The following is a 20,874-nucleotide window of genomic DNA, read 5'->3' as shown; positions in this document are numbered from 1 at the left end:
CCTCAAAATAAGCTGCTGTTAATACTCACTAGTATGAACCTGGCAGGAGAGGAGTTGAGTTTTCCCCCCTCATTCAGTGCTCAGTTCCTCAGTGCACTTGTATTTGTGTTCCCTGCTGCAGCCTCGAGCCTGAAGGTCAATTTATGGCTATGAAAACCCTTTTTTTAATGGAGAATTCCAAAGCCAGTATGGACAGAAACATTTATCTGTGGGATTTCCCCAGAATATCACTGGCCATTGTTGGAAACTGAATGCCATGTGGAAGAGTTTCCCTGTGTGAGTTTCCCTGTGTGATCAGTGGGACAGTGTTTGTGTCACTCACTTAACTGACTCAGTGCTCTTATATTTTGTTCACTTTTCCTGTGTAAAGCATGACCTAAATTTCATACCTAGCCAGGTATAGAAATCCTTATTTTGTTCCCTGGGATCCCACCTCATTGTTCCATGTGTCCATGTGCTTTGGGTAGTGCCTACGTTGATTTTTTTAGTATTGGCTCCACTTCAAACCAAGTCAGCAAATACTTTGCTATTAAACCATGTATTTTCTGTGCTGTTATTTTTTTAAAGGAACAGATAATTGCTGTTTGGGTAAAACTCTCACCACATTAAGTGTGACCCCCATCAATCCTGTTACTCTTATGAAAGGCTTTGCTGTTAGGGAGCAAAGCTGATTGTTCCTGAGTCCAGCTTTCCAGATTTACCATTTTCCATAGTGTGTCCCACTGTCTTGGATAGTGGCAGAGCCACCTCAGGCAGCAGTGGCTGAAAGAGAAGCACCACCTGGGAAGTAATTATTTTTTTTCCCCCCACTGTGTGTTTTTTGATGGGTCAAGGGGTTTTGGAGGGCTTTCTAGAGCTGCTTTTGCTGTCCCAAGGAGATCTGAGCCTGCAGGACCTCTCTGATGCTGGGAGGAAAATCCCTGCTCTGTGGGGAAAAAAGGATGTTGTTGGATGGCAGGGGAAAATGGGAAAAATGGATAATGGCAGAATTCTAGGAATGACTTCTGTTCCCTTTACCCTTGTCCTCAACCCCTGAGTTGGAGCAATTGTTCCTCTCCCTGGTGACTCCTGGAGGTGGAAGGTGTGAGGGCAGCACTCAGTGATCCTTCTGTCTAATCCATGTTGGGAAAGATCCACTTTCCAGTGGCTGATACCAGTTCTGATCCATCATTACTGTGGAGAATGAGGCACAGGATGATTCAGGCTGAGCCTCAGTCCTTGGGTAGTGATCCATTTTCTTTGTAATTCTCAGCTGTGGCCACTGCTTGAGCTGGAAATGCAAGAGGTGTTCAGGGTTTGGATCCTGAAAATCCCAAGTCCATCTGTGGCCCAGATGCTTTGCTGTGGAGGGAGCAGATCAAAGAACCACAGGATCATCCAGGTTGGAAAAGGCCTTAAAGCTCATCTTGTTCCACCTCCTGCCATGGACAGGGACACCTTCCACTAGACCAGCTTGTTCCAAGCAAGGATGCAACATCAGAGTTATGAAAAACAGTTTCAAGAGTCTCTTCTGCACCAGGTTGAGTTGCAGCTTTTGGAGTCACTGAACAAGCCACTCTGATGTTAATTTATGAATAATGCAGTGAAACTGTGGTAGGTGCATCACAGGGCTCTCCTTCTCCCTGGTCCTCTGGAAAATCCTGTGCTGAGGGTGAGATCAGGCTCAGAGAATAACATTTAACTCTGGGCTTGCTGCTGTATTTGGTGGGTTTCCATGGACTGTTTCTGCTGATGTTCTCAATTTGTTGAAAAATCCAAAGTCCTCTATTTAAATGTCTGGTGCTGTTTCCTCTTAGACCTTGAATGATTCATGATCCTTTCCTGCATTTATAAAATGTCACTCCCGTGGTTTGTTATGATGAATGGCCTGAACATTCCTGGTTCCTGTGATGCCAACAGATCCACCTTTACTGTGGGCTGTTTATGGCCTCAGCAAACAAGCCTTGAAGGGTTCTGGGGCAGCAGATGTTTATTCCTTAATGGCATTTTGGCTTTCTCAGAGATGCTGCAGATCTAAAAGCTCCAGAGCAATTTGCTTAATACTTCAAATCTTTATCTCCCTGGAATGCCTTGTCCTTTATTCAGGATCCAGTGACTCCTTGTAGTTGTTTGTGCTGAGCCCAAAGCAGGGAATACAGGAGTGTTTAGGTATAAATTGGGAATATTCCTCCCAGCATTTACCTGACCCTGAGTTTCTCCAGCTGAATTTGGGCAGGTTCTTCCTGGGCATCTCCTGGGAAGCTTTTCCCAGTGTTTCTCCCAACATTCCCAGGACAATTGTCTCCTGCATTTCCAAGCTGTCAAGTTATTATTCCTCTCTTTGGATTGGCCTCAAATTATTAAAAAAAAAAGCTGTTTACTATTTTGGAAATAAAACATCAATTTGCAAATCGTTTTTTTTTGTTATTTTACTTTCCCTAAACAAATCCAAACCTTTTGCAGCATCGTTATGGTTAAGTCAGTGGAAAAAATGATTTAAAATTTGGAATGGAAGCTGGAAGCAGTGGGATTCAGTGGTTATAACACCATTCAGCTCCCTAACAAAGTGCTCCATTTGGAACTAATCAGAGCTTTGTGATTTTTCTAGGCCAATTTGGAACGGCTTTGATGTGCCACGGAATCAGATAGTGTGAGCTCAGTCAGACAAGACATATGGGCTAAATTAATCTTTACCAAGTATGTAAAAATTAAATCTTTATGGGGGAAAAAAAATGGAGGTTATGTGTAAACAAAATGCAAATTATGAACTGCACGCGATGGTTGTTGTAAGGAGAGTGGAGAGGAGGGAATAGGAGATAAGAGGCAATAAATTGTAACAAACTGCCTGCTCAGAGGTTTTCTGAAGCTCTGTGGCTGTTCTTACTCTGTTTCAAGAGCTGTAAGTGTTTCTATTTCTGATTGTTCTGAATGTTGGGGATAACACGGCCCTGCCTGACTCTCATTTCCCAGCTCGCTCCTCTCCCTGTGCCAGGAGGACGGTGCTCAGCCCTCTGGAACTTCCTCCCAGCAGCAACGGGCTGGAGGGAGAGTTTAATGAGCTCCAGGAGAGAGACTGTGTGAGATAAGCCTTGATAAAGACTGACTTTGACAAGGAAATTTAAACTCTTCCCCACCCTCCCCACGAGCCTGAAGTTTAATGGCTGGTCTGAGGGAAAGCTTGAATGTTTTGTTACTGGTGGGAGGACGTGCTGAAGAAATAGTCTATCATTGTATAATAGTATATCATTGTATAATAGTATATCATTGTATAATACATATATTTATGTATTTGCATATAAAATTAACTTTATTTTTTTATCTTAAGTGCTGAAAAGGAAATCAGGTACCTGTAACTCTGGTTTCTGGTATGTGTCACCCTCCTCTTTTCTCACATCTGCCTTTCTGGTGTGATTTCTTTACACATAAAGCTTTTTATGGATATCAGAGTCTTTCCCTGGTGCTGCTGCTTTAAATTGCATATAAATCTATAAATGTCAGTCTTAAAATGGAGCTTACAATGGGTAATTGTATGGAGTGGGGATGTGCTATTTCTGACTTTATTGTGTGTGCTGACTGACATGTAATGGTGGGGTGTGCTAAGTATTGTTTCCAGCATAAATTGTCCCAACTCGTGGCACTGTGTCAAATCCACAGGGTCTGAGGGAGCCTTTGCCCTCACAGGGACCTGAAGGTGTTTAGTTATCACAGAATCACAGAATGGATTGGGCTGGAAAAGACCTCTGAGATCATCGAGTCCAACCCTTGGGCCAACTCCAGTCCCTTTACCAGATCATGGCACTCAGTGCCACGGCCAAGTTCAGCTGAAAAACCTCCAGGGATGGGGAATCCACCCCCTCTCTGGGCAGCCCATTCCAATGCCTGAGCACTCTCTCTGCAAAGAATTTCTTTCTGCTCTCCAACTTCAATTTCCCCTGGCAGAGCTTGAGCCCATCGTGCCCCCTTGTCCTATTGCTGAGTGCCTGGGAGAAGAGACCAACCCCCACCTGGCCAGAACTTGCCTTCAGGGAGTTCCAGACAGTGCTGAGGTCACCTCTGAGCCTCCTCTTCTCCAGGCTGAACACCCCCAGCTCCCTCAGCCTCTCCCCACAGCACTTGTGCTCCAGTCCCTTCTCCAGCCTCGTTGCTCTTCTCAGTTGGGTTGGAAAAGACCTCTGAGATCACCAAGTCCAACCCTTGATCCAACCCCACTGTGATCACCAGCCCAGGGCACTCTGTGCCCTGGGCTGGTGATCACAGTGGGGTTGGATCAAGACATGGTGGATTCTCACTCAGTGCCACATCCATAGAATCCTAGAATGGATTGGGTTGGAAAAGACCTCCGAGATCATCAAGTCCAACCCTTGGTCCAACTCCATGCCCTGGTCTGGTGATCACAGTGGGGTTGGATCAAGACATGTTGGGTTCTCTGTCTCTGGAGGTGTTTAAGAGGACACTCAGTGCCACATCCAGTCCCTTCTCCAGCCTCGTTGCTCTTCTCTGAGTAAGGGATAACTAATTTTGTTGTGTTGAGATGCACATTTTCTCCTGTGGTTTGTGCAGGGCTAAAATCCACGTTAAATTCTAATTCCAGCTCTCCATACTGGCATTCCAGGCTGGTTCAGAACATGACAATTGAATTTCAAGTAATGTGGTTACTATGAGGAGTTACTGGGAGTGCTCCTGTTGGGCTCAACTCCCTCTTTTGAGCACCCTTTCCTCTTCAAGGTGCTCCAACCCTTGTGTTCAGTCCTGCAGGTGGAAGTGCTCATCCCTTCTGTTCTCTTAGAGGAACTGCCATGCTCAGAGAGAGGTGAATGTTGCAGTACAAGTGATGGATGTTTCTGTGTTGCTGCCCCACTGGGAATGCTCCGTGTCAGCAGCTGGAGTGGGCACTGCCAGTTCTGCCTGTTCTGATGCCTTTGGTTTGTGTCTGTGGGTTTAAGTGTGGTGAGAATACATTGGCTCACTCTAAATGCAGTTTAGAAGGCACATATGAGTCTGTGTTGATGCTCCAACCTTCTGCCTGGGCATTTGTAGTGTACAATCTTCCATTGAAACATGATCATAACAGGCTTTTTAATGGCAAAGATGAGAAATTTGGGTTTTTACTGAATTGGAATTTTTCATTGTAATCTGTGTGGGAATATTTGGAAGTGCCTTGAGTGTGCAGCTGTGGGGAGGTGATTGTTGTGGTTTGACCCCAGCCAGCAACCCTTCTCTCTATTTCCTTCTCTCTCCCCCTGGTTGGGAAGGGGAGAGAGAAGGAAAAGTGAGAAAATCCGTGGGTTAAAATAAGGGCAGTTTATGGGTAAAGCAAAAGCCACAATGCAAGCAAAGCAAACCCAGGGATTGATTCCCCCCTTGCCATGGGCAGCTCCATCCCCAGGACAGCAGGTGGGGTGGGATGAGGACTCAGAGAGGCCTCAGCTCTGTGTGGGCCCTTCTGAGCAGAGACTGAAGCATCCCAGAATCATCACCAGTGTCCAGCACAAATCCCAAACAGCCCCACACCAGATACTATGAAGAAAATGAACTCTATCCCAGCCAAAACCAGCACAGACATAACACAAAAATGACATTTTCCAAGAGCTTTTTTTCCCCTGCTTTTCTTGTTGTATTAACACTCTTCCATCTAAAACCACCACAGTGACATAAGATAAAAATGACATTTTCCAAGAGCCCTTTTCCCCTGGTTTTGTTGTTGCAAAGTTAAAAACTGTGGTGTGGAGAGGTTAAAGGTCTTACGATATCTCTCCAGTTGACTGCTGTGTGACTATTGTTTAAAAAAGAATTATACTGTAAGCAGCTTTATAGATTAGCCAAGATAATCTCGATTTGTGAATAGCTGCTGACTAAAACAACTTCCCTGAACTGTTACTTGGGGAATATCAGTAGTAACACCCTCTGTTTTAAAAGAAGGAAACTTCTCCCAAGTGCTTCTCTCCCTCCCGAGGAAGGTGTGATGTTTGTGTGTTCCCTCAGTTGATCTTAATGCAGTTCTCTGGTTTTTTTCCTTCCCAGGTCACTCCAAGGTCCGAGACCCCCATCAACAGTGTCAGCAACAGTTTGGAAAACGTGCTCCACACCTCAGCACATTCCATGGAGGAGTCACTGCCCAAGAGGCCTTCGGGGAAACACTCCAAAGGTGTGTCCCTCTCTCTCTGTGCTTCCAGTGAGGATCTCTCCGTGCTGATTAGCTTTGTTTTAATTGGGATTGGAGCCTGGAATTTCACTGCTTTACTTCTGGCATGGGTTGAGAGCAAAGGAAGTCACACAGAGGTTTGTAGAGTGTCAGTGAGCAGGAGATGAGGATCCTGATTTTTCCCTTGGGAAATAAGCAAGAAAATTCCTTATGGGTTGAAATATCAGCTTAACTCTCATGAAATATTCTCCAGGAGTGAGAATGTCAGACATTCCACCTCTCATCCTTGTATTAGCAGGTTATTGCTTGGATGAAGCCCATGGTGAGTGTTGCTTTGCTGGGGAAAAGGCATTTAAACAGTTAGAATTCCACCTTTTTCTTGCTTTCCAAGAGTGAGAAACTGAAGAAAGAGGAATGGAAGATGGGAGAGAGAACTTGCACCTTTCTCAGCACCCTGAGTGTTGTTACAAGTAAATCTGATTATTTTTAATGCTGTATTGTGAGGTGACCTGGCTAAAAACTGGGCTTAGCAAATCAGAGTTAATGATTCCATTTCCACACTCCAGGCTCTGATTGCAAATATGAAAATGTCCAGGTTAAAATGGGACTAAGTATTTTTGTTTAATGCATAAAAAATCACTGTTAAGTGAGGAAGGTCCCTGAACTGGGGGCTGCTCTTTGTGCAGAGCAGCCTTTGAGAGCTCTGTGGATTTGAACAAACAGCTCTGGAGGGCACAGCTAATGCAGGGGAAACACCATCATACCTTCAAATACCACTAAAAATATTGTCATGGATCATCTAAATTGTTACATTTGGAATTTGTCTTCTGAGTTCTGCTTTATTCTCTGCCACTGGCTTGCTGCAAAATACAGTTTAATATAAACAGTGAGAATTTCTATGTATGTTTTCACTTAGAGGATCTTTTACAGATCAGAAAGGGTTAAATGCCCCAAGAAAATATGAAGTTGCCCCCACCAGACCTCCTTTTCTGTGTCATACTCAACTGTAATCCCAGCAGTGCAAGGAGCAGGGATTTTTTACAGCAGAGTTTTGCTGTAAGTTGCCATTTCTCCAGCTGTAAAAACCATCAGGGCAGAAGAAAACGCAGCACAAGCAGCAGCATGGCTGGGTTTGTGGCTTTCATCTGATTAAAAATAGGACAGGGTTCAACACTGTTTTCATTTGTACTCAGTGATTGCTATTCCAGTACCATATATGCTAAGATTAGTCATGGTACGCTGTGAAAATTAATTAGGTTTTCCTCTGATCTGTTTTTCTCTTATAGAATCCCTGCTTGGTTTTCAGTTTAATTTACAGGCTGCCTCAGTGATGGTTGGGAGAAGGGGGTGTGGGACAAATACTGATTGATATTCTGCTTTCTGCTTCAGCAGCAGCAAAGATTGTGCTGAATTCTCCTTGATGTTTGGTGATCTCTCTGGGATTGTGTCTCTCCAGTCTGGAGTACAACTGGGGGTTATTTGCCAGCCTGAAGCCACCGTTGTTCTCTTACAGATCCCTTGTTCTCAGAGCAAACACAGCCCTTAATTTAGCAGGACTTGCTCACTTTTTAGCCTAGAGCACATAAAATTGTTGTGAAAGTTTGGGATGAACACGTGGCTTGGGTTTTGTATTGTTATTTTTTTAGTGAGACTTGTTTTAGACAGCTTGACAGGACGGGGTTCCCCTCAGAAGCAGCAAGAGAAGCTGCCCAAGGTCATCATTCCTCTCCTGGCAGAGTCCTGGAGCTGGAAGTGCCTCAGTTGTAGCTGAAACAGAAGAAAAATGAGAAATCTCCTGAAAAGTGCAGTATTTGTTGTGCTTAGTTGGATTAGAGACAATTTGTATTAATCCAGTGAATGGTTTTAATCCTGATTTGGAGAAATGTCAGTAATTTCACTTTCTGTAGCTGAGCAGTGAATGGGTTTGTCATAAACTTGGACCTGAAGGGGTTCAGTGACTGCATTTTCCTTAATCCACCACTTTTAGCATGAAATGTTTAAGGTTCTACATGGGAAAGAGCCAGAGAGTGTTTTGCTGGATTCTCTCACACGCAGTGGGGGCATCTTGTGTTTGCAGCTGGGCATGTTTGTAGGTCCTTCAGGCTGAGACTTGTCAAATAGTTGGGAATAATTTCCCCAGCCTGTCTGCACAGAATTGTGCTGCCTCAGGACATGGGTTTGTAACTGAGTGTCAGCCTGAGGAGTGCACAAACCCCTTCTGAGGCCCAGACAGCTGTGGGAGCCCTGACAGGCATTGAAAAGCACAATCATGGCATGGTTTGGGTTGAAGGGACCTTAAAGCTCATCTCATTCCAACCCCTGCCATGGGCAGGGACACCTTCCAGGAGAGCAGGTGCTGGATTTGTGCTGCAATGGCCACGTTGTTGGGAGTGGTGACAAGCTGGGAGCACTCATGATTTGTACATATTCATCAGTTTTTCTGTGCTGGTTCTTGAGTCTTGGCTAAAGCCCCTTCTCTTCTCCCTGTGGTTGTGTCGGTGCCAAAATGGAATCAACCAGGTGGCAGTTGCTGCAAAGGGAAGGCTGTGGCTTTAGGAAGCTCCTGGACCTGCTGACATAAACATTTTTGGATCTCTGTGCTCTACTGGGCTTTTTGATTGAAAAATAAAGTTGAAAAATTTGGCCTGTTCAAGTTGAGAAAAAAACATGGATGGGTTTGGGCAGAATTTCGTGGAGCTCTTGTGGAATCCAGTGGCTGTAACATGCACTGTGCTTTTTACTCCTGTGTTGGTCAGTGATTTAGGATTGTTCAGAGCTGTTTTCACAGAAGGGAGTTCAGCTGGAGTGACTCTGGGAAGGGGAGACTTTCCCTGTGCTCAGGAACTGGTGGTTGAGCTGGAACTGTGGACAGGCTCGTTCACAGGTTTGAAGGTATTGACAGATCAGACTGGGCAGGGAAAGCTGAGATAAATACAGAGATTCTTGTGTTATATATGATGAAAATTCCAAGAGGGATATGTTGCTTTCTGCCTCTTTTCCCACTGTTTCTAGAATGTGGTCGGGTTTTAATTACAGTTCCAACACTGATTAAATAAAACAAATTCAAATGAAGATTGGGCATTTTATGTATCCTGAACTTTTCCCAGTAGCAAGGTGGTTAAAAAAAACAATTTACTACTTTACAATTTTTATTTTGCAGGCAATCCTCTGCTGGTAACTAAGGGAAATTCAGGAAATTCCCTTATTATTCCAAAGTCCAGCTGACTGACCTATGGGAAGCCCCATGCACAGAGCTAATTTTTAACAAGCCTCTGGATGTAGAATTGTTCTGACCTTTGTGTTAATTCCCAAAAGAGAACAGTTTGGTTATCACAGCTGAATGAAAAAAGGAGTTTGTTTTGTGTTTTTTAAGAAAAGCAGTAGGAATTTTCCATGCTCCAGAGATGTTACTAATCCTGCAAAGTTCCAAGGATTTGGCCATTAGGTGGGACAGCACTGGGGACAAGTCCTGCTCTCTGCACGTGACATATTTCAGCAGTGTATGAAGCATTCTCAGTGACCACAGCATATTTTCCAAAGGCACAGCAGAATCAAGTACATTAGACCAGATGTTGAAGTGCAGAACAAAAGAATCCTTATAGTAACAGCAGAGTGAGTAGCAAACACCCCAGCACAGAGGCTGTGCAGCCTCATCCTGTATAACACTGAGGAAAATCCTGATTTGTCACAGCCCCAGGGTTCGGTTTCCTGCAGTGGGAGTTGCCCGTGGCTGCTCTGAGGTTTGCAGGTGGCATTTTCCCCATGCCCTCCCGTGATTTCCTCAACTGAACGAGACTCATTTTCTGCAAAGTGACAAAAAAAATCTGCTATTCTTGTCTTTCCTGTATGTTTATCTTGCCTTTCCGCTGTTGCCACACAAAAACCTCAAAACTGTCTCGGTGCCAGCCTGGTCTCAAATGAGGCAACTGTTGAAATACGATCCTTAGAGAGTGAAGCTGAATCACAATTCTTGCAACACATGAATCCAGGGATAGACACAAACTGCTGCTGGAGAGTGAGGAGTGAAGCTTTTAGGTGGGAAATGGGTGCAGGAGGCTTTATTCTGTAATCTCCTCTCCATTAGTTCTCCTGCTGAGCACAGTAAAACTAATTCCTTAATTGAAGGAACGCTCAGAGTTCACTCTCAGGGTCCTGCAAAGCCTTGGTGTGTCCCAGACTGGAATAAACACATAGAATCAAAGAATCATAGAATGGATTGGGTTGGAAAAGACCTCCCAGATCATCGAGTCCAACCCTTGGTCCAACTCCAGTCCCTTTACCAGATCATGGCACTCAGTGCCACTGCCAAGCTCAGGTTAAAAACCTCCAGGGATGGGGAATCCACCCCCTCTCTGGGCAGCCCATTCCAATCCCTGAGCACTCTCTCTGCAAAGAATTTCTTTCTGCTCTCCAACTTCAATTTCCCCTGGCAGAGCTTGAGCCCATCGTGCCCCCTTGTCCTATTGCTGAGTGCCTGGGAGAAGAGACCAACCCCCACCTGGCCAGAACTTCCCTTCAGGCAGTTCCAGACAGTGCTGAGGTCACCTCTGAGCCTCCTCTTCTCCAGGCTGAACACCCCCAGCTCCCTCAGCCTCTCCCCACAGCACTTGTGCTCCAGTCCCTTCCCCAACCTTGTTACTCTTCTCACTTGGGTTGGAAGAGACCTCTGAGATCATCAAGTCCAACCCTTGATCCAACCCCACTGTGATCACCAGCCCAGGGCACTCTGTGCCCTGGGCTGGTGATCACAGTAGGGTTGAATCAAGACATGTTGGATTCCCTGTCCCTGGAGGTGTTTCAGAGGACACTCAGAGCCACCTCCAGTCCCTTCTCCAGCCTCGTTGCTCTTCTCTGGCCCCGCTCCAGCCCCTCAATCTCTTTCCTGAACTGAGGGGCCCAGAACTGAACACAACACTCAAGGTGTGGCCTCCCCAAGGCAGAGTCCAGGGGAAGGGTCACTGCCCTGGGCCTGCTGGCCACGCTAGTTTGGATCCAGGCCAGGATCCCATTGGCCTTCTTGGCCACCTGGGCACACTGACTGGACAAGAAGAGCTGCAGCTTGTGGACATGAATAAAACCAAACTTTAAATGCATATCAATAATATATTGATTGAATTTTGTATCAATATTGGAATGTAAAGTAGCTCCTTGTGTTCCCTTTGGCCTCAGTGGGGTGAGCTGGGGGGTGTCAGTCTGGTCCTTATGTGCAGCAAACTTTGGTATCTTAATTATTTCATTACAATAGTTAGCAGAAATGTGTGATGTAAGCCTCCTAGAACTTCTCACCACTATTTTTGCTACTCTGTTTTCCTTGGCAAAATGTGTTTGTTTGGTCTTGCACCTTTTTTTGTCTCCCACTTCCTTGACTCATTCTTTTTCCATAAGAAACCAAACTGCAGGAGCTCTCCTGGTTAATGGCAATCAACAGTCCTTCCCTCCTGAAATGTTTGACACCAGTTGTTCAGGCTGCTGAAGGCAGGGAGAAAATAACAGGGAGATAAAAAAAAAAAGCTCTGAAATCCTTTTGGTTCAGGATCCAGACTTCATAGTGCCTTGTTCTGCATCAGTTGTGTAGCTGGATTATTCTATTTTTAAATGACTACATCATCTCCAACGATTTTGGGTCAACTACCATTGGGGTAGGGCTTAAGGAAATATTTAGGCTATGATAATCCTGTAGGAAAAATCTCCCTCTACCAACTGTATATAATTTTTCAGCTGTTTGTGTATGTCCTTGTTGATTTTGTCTCCAAAGGGGAGCTCTGCTTCTAAACTTGAGCAGTGCAGGCTGAGCTCACACAGGAGGCATCACATTCCTGATCTGCTGCTGTTTTAGGAGTACCAAGTATATTTAGAGTTAATTCTAGAAGTCAGATCCAAGTGTGCTTCCAAAAAAACATGTTTTGATGTTGCATATTCCCCCTTCGTGCTAGAAGTTTATTGGATTTTAAGGAATTTCTTGAAGTCTGTGTTGCATCAATCACCTCGTTTGTCTTCTGGAGTTGGAGTTCAGTTAGAGTTGGAGGTTTAAGTTTGCAATAAAGACAATACTCAAGCTGAGAGGGTAAAAAACCCTCAGAAACATTGCATTTCACCTCAGTTTTTTGCTGGTAGTGCAGTTGCAGGGAGTCCCATTTTGTCCCCAAATCCAGGGTCAGTGGCTCATCCTTGGGCTGTTGCAGAGCTGGAATTCCAAACTCCTGGAGCTGCATCTGAACTCTGGCAAATTCATGTTGTTCACTGTTAATAAGTCAACTTTTACACTCTCCAGAGATTGAAGTCAGTAGTTCTTTGTCATCCTTGTTACCTCCTTTTCCACCTGATAAGCCTTGTCAGGAGGGATCTGGGATTGCTGTGACAGGATACCAAGGGAAGAGGGGAGGGGGCAGCAGGGAGACCTCTCTGGCTGGGTGGGGAGCTCTGACTGTCCACTCGTGCAGTAACTGTCACAAACCCTTTGTGCAAGTGTGAAGGATGGTCCTTGCAGGGCTTTGTAATTCCATGGCCTCCATTCCTTGTCTTGGGAAGCCCTTGGTGCTCCACACTTGGCCAGGAGTTGCAGGGACTTGGCCTTAGTGGGAAGTCACTGTGCATGTTTGGTGGCCCTTGTTGAGCTCACAGAACAGAAGACTCTTTAATTTCCTACAAGCAATTTTAATTGTGTCCTGTATTCACCTAAAATAAGGGATATCAAACTGAGGGCCTTACCTTGAAGCTGCTGAGTGATTCTCTAACTTCAGTCTTGTTTGGACTTCCTGCTTGTTTTTCCTCCCTAAAGGTGATGGAATCCTCTGCTTGGGCAGCTCTGTCAGTCCTGACCTTATTCACTGCTGAACTTCTTGGTTAAATTCATTCAAATTTGACAGAACTATTTAGGATTTTATTTGAATTCTGAATAGAAAAGTCTCATTCATGCTGCCTTCAGAGGAGAGGTAAGAACAGTTTATTTACAGCACAGACCATGGGAAATAAGGACTCATTTTGCTCCTTCATAATCCATAGAATCATGGAATGGTTTGGGTTGGAGGTGACCTTGAAACTCAGCTCATTCCATCCCCCTGGAATGGGCAGGACACCTCCCACAGGCCCAGGTTGCTCAGAGCCCCATCATTCATCTTGCTTTTATTTATTCTTAAATTATATAAAGATTTGTGTACTGGGCAATGTAATTTCCTTATTAAACACTGAGAAATTACCAGTTTTCTGCTAATCTAAGGTTTGACAATGAACACTTAATTCTGAGTCCTGTGAATCCTGCTGGAATTGGCTTCAGTGGGAGTTGGCTGATAGTTCTGTTTATAATTAATTAGAATCAACCTACTCTGAAAAATACACATTCTAAGAATAGGATGCTGGTAAATCCAGCTGTGCCAAGGAGCTTTTTTGCTGTAATTCAATCCACAGGCACATTCCTGATCTTGGATAATGACAATGTAAGGATCAATAGCTAATGTGAGATTATAAAGTGATTATTTAATACTATTTGCCTTTTTCCATGGCTCTTCAGAAGCACAGGAGGCAACATGTGCATTCCTAGAAGGACTCTCCCCTTTCCCAGTCCATGTCTGAGAAGTCCTGGCAGTGCCTGTTGTGCCACGTGAGTTGTTGATGGAGGTGAAATTGCTCTGGAAGCAACAGCAGGACCTTCTGCTGGTAGTGGGAACAACATAAGCAACTTAAGCTTTTAATTAAAATTGCATTAAATGGTGAAAAATGGTTTTTCTCAGGTCTTGAGGTAATGCCTTAATGCAGCACATCTGAGTGAGGATGAAACGAGTCCTGAGAACTTTACCTGGTTCACATCGTGGTGGAACCAGCACTTAAACCTGCATTTTTACTGCAAATCCCCCATTCAAAGCAGGTGCTGTGAGAGGAAATTGGAATTAAACTCACTGAGGGATAAAAAACATGTCATTCAGGACTCAAAAAATTAAAAATCAGGGGGATGTTGAGTGCTGGTTCTTGTCTCCTGGCAAATTCCTGCTGCAAATGGCTGAGTAGGGCTGGGCATTCCTGCTGCCTGCACATGGAATAGGAGATGTGGGAAAGCTCAGAAATGCTCAGCTGTTCCTTGGGCCTTTAAAACTTCACACCCTGGAACATCTGGGGATGTCTGTTCTGAAACAGCCTGTTCTGCTGCCATGTTAAACAGAGGGATGCAGGAATTTAAAAAAGAATTTAAAATAAATGGCTTGCTTATCCTAATTGGGCCCACATATCCCTTAAACTAAATGGGACAAAAATTGCCACTTTAGAGAAGCAAATAGGAGTGATTCATGTGTATTCCTGGAAAACCAGCATGTCCTTACCCATTTTACAGACTGTCACCAGTGTACTAATGACTAAATGGCAATTTTCTGGTGCATGTTGTGCTTAAGAAGCTTTTATAGAGGGTTAGTTGTTACTGGTAAATGATCTTTGCCTTATTTCATTCCTAAATCCCCCATTTCCAAAGCACATTTTTCATTTCCTTTACATTTAGATGAATTCCTGCCTCCAGAAGCTGAGGGCAATTGGCTTAAAGTACAATAATTTTATCCATAGGTAGCTGAGTTTTTACAGGTAGCTGCATGTACAGGTTAAAAATGGTGTCATTCCTCATGGATTTTTGGGCTCAGAGCCAAAAATTCATGAATATTTAAAGTAAATCTTGGGTTTCTTGCTTCACTTTTCATGCCAGCATTAGGATTTGAACATTGAGGCAGACATGAGAGGCTGGAATTTTGGAAAACAATGAGATTTCAGCAGGGGAAAGATCCCAAACATTGCAGGACTGGATGTAACATCAGAGGAAAGGGGTGATGTTGGGAATAACAGATAATTCTGGTTCCTGGTAGGGCAGTGAGGCACAGGAGGAGGTGTGTTACCCTCAGCATGACACATTGGGCATGAAAATGAGAAAAAAAGTTGTTTATTTGCCAGCACTTTCCTTTGCTTCCCCTTCCACCACCACCACAACAAAGAATTCTTCACTCTGCTTCTCTTCCCTTCAATCCTAAATGACCCTACAGGGTGAATGACAACACTTCATGTCCATGGAATGCTCCTGGTTTCTCACATTCACTCTCTGGCACGAGGGAACAGATGGAGAGGAGAAGAAACACAAATGTCACAACCCTTGTGTTGGAGAGAGACCTTTTGCCAATGGGATCTGGTGGCTCTGCCTGCAGGACGTGTGGGATTAGTGGGGAGGGATTTGGTGCTTTTGAGACCTTTTTCTCCTGCCATCTGATCACAGACTCACAGACTATTCTGAGCTGGAAGGACCCACAAGGATCATCGAGTCCAACTCTTAAGTCAATGGTCCACAGAGGGGATTGAACCTGTGACCTTGGCATTATTAAAACCAAGTTTTAACCAACTGAGTTCATCTCAGGGTCAATGCCAACTTCATTCCCAGACCAGGAGATTTTATTGTTGGATTTTAGACTGTAGATTCCAGCTCGGAAGGAATCGATTCCTTGTGTCCTTCACTGAGCAGGAGCTCCTGATTCTTGTCTCCCAGATGGGGCTTTGCCTGTGATTAACCAGAGTCTTGTTCATGTGTCCATCACACTGGGACAGGTGGTGGTTCAGATCAGGGCTGGCCATGGTTATACAGCTCTGAAGAAAATACAGATTTATTTCAAAGTCACAGCGTGGTTTGGATTGGAAGGGACCTTAATGAGCATCTTGTACCCAAAATGTTTGGGATTTTTCCTGATTTTGGGTCAGAAAGGTTCTTTGGATGCTCTTTTTGATGGAAGCAAGTCCTTCCCCTTCGTTTTATTTAAATAGTTAAATGTTATGTCTTAAATTTTGTCATAGCTGCCCCATCTCTGGGAGTGTCCAAGGCCAGGCTGGACAGGGCTTGGAGCAACCTGGGACAGTGGGAGGTGTCCCTGCCCATGGCAGGGATGGGATGGGATGGGCTTTGAGGTCCCTCCCAACCCAAACTGTTCCATGATTCTGTTCTGTGAAAAAATAAAGCTGAGAACAGTCAAAGCAGTGGAATTCTGTCCATTAATTCAGTTCTTTTGGGGTTGTTTAAAGAAAGTTGCATTCTTGTGTTTAGTGTAGCTTTTATAAACTGCATCTGTTGAAAAATGCCAGAGCAGAGCCTGATCCTGAGACCTGGATGAGGAGACTGGACAGCTGTGGGTGGAAGGAAAACATCTGGAGTCGATCATGAATTGAGTCTAAGGAGCAAATTGAGACTGAAATCCCTCTTGGGGTTTGCAGAGAGTGGGAACTGGGGGGGTTTGAGGGGTGAACTGCCCCAGCCTGTGTGAGCAGCATCTCTGGGGCTGCCCTTCAGCATTCCATGGAATTCTCCCTCTGATCTCTGGGACTGCCCTTCAGCATTCCATGGAATTCTGATCTCTGGGGCTGCTCTTTAGCATTTTATGGAATTCTCCCTCTGATCTCTGGAACTGCCCTTCAGCATTCCATGGAATTCTCCCTGTGATCTCTGGGGCTGCCCTTCAGCATTTCATGGAATTCTGATCTCTGGGGCTGCTCTTTAGCATTTTATGGAATTCTCCCTCTGATCTCTGGGGCTGCTCTTCAGCATTTTATGGAATTCTCCCTCTGATCTCTGGGGCTGCCCTTCAGCATTTCATGGAATTCTGATCTCTGGGGCTGCCCTTCAGCATTCCATGGAATTCTCCCTCTGATCCATCTAGTGGGTCTCTTACTTTGTTCCACACAAGTAGAGGAAACAAAGTCCTCTTTGGCCCAGTTGAGGTGCTTTGAGTTCTCATTTCTAATTTCATTGTCTCTTGTTCTTTTATGCTGGGAAGTGTCAGGCTGTAATTATGCAAAACAATCGTTTTGATTAAAGTCAGTTTTTATTTTCAGGTGCACAGAAAGGCTAAGCTAAAAGGTGAATGTTTCATTTGCTTTCTGATTTGTTCTTTTATCTCCCTGGAAAAAAAAAAAAAGGGGGAGAGAGGACTTGCTGTGCTGCAGAATTCCCTGCCTGGAGTGGATGCATTTCATCAGAGGAGGGTGTGGGTGTTATTTTTAACAGTAACTCCGAGGGGCAGCCCTGCTAAAATTACATCATTAACACACACAGCTGAAAGGGAATGGCAGAAAACACAGCAGGGCCTGCAGAGTTTCTGCTTCTCGTGTTTTCCCCTTCTGTGCATGAATTATTCCAGCAGAGGTGCAGTTGACCTGCTATGTTTACAATCAGACTTGGTTTATTTGTAAACAGGCCCGAGGAAAAGTGTAATAATTGAATTGTCTGTGAAAACAGCAGGTATGAAATAGGAATTAGTGGCTTGGGGAGCTCAAAGTTTTTGTGTTCCTTCCTAAATAGCTCAGGGGTTTGCTGGATATCCAAATATTGCAAAATAAGGTGGGGAACAAGAGCTTTAAATTCTATTTTTTTGTTAGAGGTGTGTTTAGTTTCATTCTGTAATCCCTGCAGAAGAAACTGTGGGGATTCAGAACTTTGGGACTTGGAGGTTTTTAATGGATGGGGTTTGGTTTTGTTTCTGTTCTGTTCTGGCCATTCTCTCTGCCCTGACAAATATTAATAAAATCTACTTTGGTCTTTTCCCTCCTGTATTTGCCTCATAGATGTGTTACAGAGACACTTGTCTAATAGTTGTGCAGTGTCTCAAAATGAGCTTAACTGCTGAATTAGAACTTTTTTTCTGTCTCTTTGAATTACTGCTCAAATCTTGTCTGGGATCCAGAATGGAGGAACAACGATTTATACAGAAGTAGAAAAGGGAACAAGAATATTAAAGCCTGAGAGCAGAGACCCGAAAATGTACAAGGACTTTATTGCCACAAAAGGGCCTGAAAATGTTCAAGGACTTGGTTGCCACAAGAGAGGAACCTCACAGAAGTGGGATATTTGTCTCTCACTGAACTGAGCCCTTGAATGCATTTGTAGCTCTTGGCAAGACTGTCTGTACTCAAGGATTTGTCTGTTCCAGATGAGTCCCTTAGTCTGGTGTTCTCACAGAGCACACTAACAGAATTTTTTATTGTTTCTAGCAAGGCTGTAGTACCTTAGAAAATCAAAATTGCAGCTGCCATAAAATGCCTGTGCCCTCCCTGCTCGTGCCTGTTATTGCAGCCCTAGTCATGACTCTCACCATGCTGATACAGGTCCCAAAAATGCAGCAAACAGCACGTGCTTCTTGACATGAGCATGAAACTCTGCTGGCCTGGCCAGCCCTCCCAGCCCAGACAAGCTGCTCGGAGCCTGAAATCCACATTTCTGCTGGATTTGTGCTTTGCATTTGGAATCTCTCAGCTCCTCTGGGTGGCTGCAGGAATCCAGGCTTGGAGCCATCTGATCCCAGGGCTCTGGTGTTGGAGCTCCAGATTGTCCTTCAGGCCAGGGCACGTTGGCTGAGCAGCTGCTGCCTCGTCACGTCCCTCCAGCTCCTTCCATGCCAATAAAGGGTCACAGGCTGCACCCACAGCCCTGCTCTGCCTGTGCTGTTGGGTAAAAACACCCCACATGCTTGTGGAAATGTATATTTGTGTATGTGACTCTCAGGTCCTGACTTGGGGACTTTTAAGCTTAAACTTGTGCTGGGCAAATCCTCATCGAGTGCAGTTGGGATTGATTACAATTAATTGCTTTTATGCAGTGGGGACTTGGGCTTTTTAATAGAGTGGCAGTGGGTTGTGATTATCTAAGTGGCCTTAAATTAGTTTTATTCATTCATGAAATGACTAAAATCTTTTGTGTGATGAAGGGAAAACTAGTGGGTGGCAGTGGCCTAAACTCACTTCTAAAAAAGGTGGTTTGTGGTGAGCTCAAACTGCACCCAGAGTTGTTATTGCCCTGCTGGGTCTGGTGTGCTCCTTGGAGACTGGATTTGCCCATCAGGATTTAGGACATTGCTCCAAACTTCAAAGCAAATGCCAGCTCAGATTCCCAGCTGTGGTGACCCCTGAATGTGTCACATTTTCCCTGTTCTGGTTCCTCTTTCAAGGTTTGAATCTTCTTTCTATACTTGGAAAGTGGCTGTTCCTGCAGACCTGAAGCTTCAGAGGCTCCAGCTGGGCTGGGTTTGTTCCTCTGGTGATGTTTGGGATTTACTGAAGCCTGTGGTGTCTGGAATTTGGTGCACTTCAGCACAAAACCTGTCATTAGGGAAAGTTTTCCCTGGAAAACTGACTTTGCCTGTGTAGTTTTGCAGGTGAATGCAACATTCAGGTTAGAACTAATCCTCTGGCTCCTCAGGGAATTCCTGAGAAAACCCTTTCTAAGGAAGCAGGAGCCTTCTCTAGGATGAACAAAACTTCTCTTAAAAATGTGAAACAAAGTCAATATTTTCTTTAAAAGTGCTCTAAGAATAGTAAATAAAATAAGCACTTGATCAGATAAACCCAGACTAAATATACAACTGCATCTTACCCAGCAAGTGAAGTATTTATATACAAAGCTGAACATCTCTCTTGATTGCAGAGATATTTTTACTGGATAAGTTGCACACAGGCAGATTGCTTTTAATTGCCTGTACAAGGATGTGTGTTAGTGGTTACTGAAGTTGCCCTTCACCCTCGGAGTTTGGGGTTTTTGGTCACTTTTGCAGGAATATTTCTCCAAAAGAGGCGTCTGCTCCAGCTCCTGGAGAAGGGGATGAGTCACTGGGTTGGATCTGAGCAAATGAAGTCTCACAGCTGCATCCAGAGCTTACACATGCTCTTCTCAGTTGTGTGCAGATAGTTCATTAGCTGTGGAATTATTAGCCAGCTTGGGGAATTAGACAGTAAATGTCTTGTACAAATTAAATTCTGGAGGCCTTTAAAACTGCAGCCCCCAAGCTACTGAATCTGAGCAGTGTTTGATTTAACTCAGTGTTACTGATGGCTCTGATTTTGTTGTAGGATACCTTTAAACCTTCAGTATTTCACATCTTAACCTAAAATCGAGCTTGGAAGTGCCAAAGTGTTTCCATGGTGTTGCAAACCATCCTTCAGCATTCCTCTCCCTGATGTAAAGGGATACATCTTTGATTGGTGCTGCTCAAATTAAGGAATAAATTCTGAGCAGTCTCTGATGTCAAACTCTCACAGCCTTTCCTGGCTCAGCATCATAACTGTGTTTCCACCCAGCAAGATTCCACCCATTATTATCATATATTTCAGCAGAAAATCCTTGGGGGGTGGATGTTTCAGGGCCCAGCACCTGCTCAGTGACATGTGGTGGTGCTCAGATTTAGGAAGGAGCTGCTGCACAAGTGTGTCCAATCCAGCAGCCCTTTGTGTGTAGTTTATTCTGCAAAGGCTTTTTCTGGCCTTAGAAAAGAAGAAAGGCAGTTGTAAGGCAGTTGGCAGCAGGAGTAGGGATGGGGAGTGGTCTTGGCCTGAGGATTTGGGAAGAACACCCTTCAAACAGTGTTTGAAGCTGTATCTTGATTTTGGAAAGCAGCTGATGATTCTTCAGGGTTTTACATTTCCCTGCCCAGATGGGAGTCACAGAATCATAGAATCAGTCCAACCCTTGGTCCAACCCCACTGTGATCACCAGCCCAGGGCACTCCGTGCCCTGGGCTGGTGATCACAGTAGGGTTGGATCAAGACACGGTAGATTCTCACTCAGTGCAACATCCATAGAATGACAGAATCACAGAATGGATTGGGTTGGAAAAGCCCTCCGAGATCATCAAGTCCAACCCTTGGTCCAACTCCAGTCCGTTTACCAGATCATGGCACTCAGTGCCACGGCCAAGCTCAGTTGAAAAACCTCCAGGGGTGGGGAATCCCCCCCCTCTCTGGGCAGCCCATTCCAATCC

The 20,874-nt window shown here is 44.7% G+C and overlaps 1 protein-coding gene across 3 annotated transcripts in view; it reads left to right on the top strand.

Annotated features, from left to right (window-relative positions):
* ZCCHC14 (zinc finger CCHC-type containing 14) overlaps positions 1 to 20,874 on the top strand; it is a 55,264-nt gene that overhangs the window by 9,513 nt on the left and 24,877 nt on the right. For all 3 annotated transcript variants that reach the window (XR_011698902.1, XR_011698901.1, XM_071567885.1), the window contains exon 2: positions 6,001 to 6,124. Coding sequence is in view for 1 of the 3 variants with exons in the window: in XM_071567885.1 (XP_071423986.1) it covers positions 6,001 to 6,124 (124 nt within the window). In the remaining 2 variants the exon portion in view is untranslated. The remainder of the gene's footprint in view (positions 1 to 6,000; positions 6,125 to 20,874) is intronic.

Source organism: Pithys albifrons, chromosome 12 (genome assembly GCF_047495875.1).
Source record: "Pithys albifrons albifrons isolate INPA30051 chromosome 12, PitAlb_v1, whole genome shotgun sequence".
Lineage (NCBI taxonomy): Eukaryota > Metazoa > Chordata > Aves > Passeriformes > Thamnophilidae > Pithys > Pithys albifrons.
This window is presented reverse-complemented; position numbering and strand designations above follow the sequence as displayed.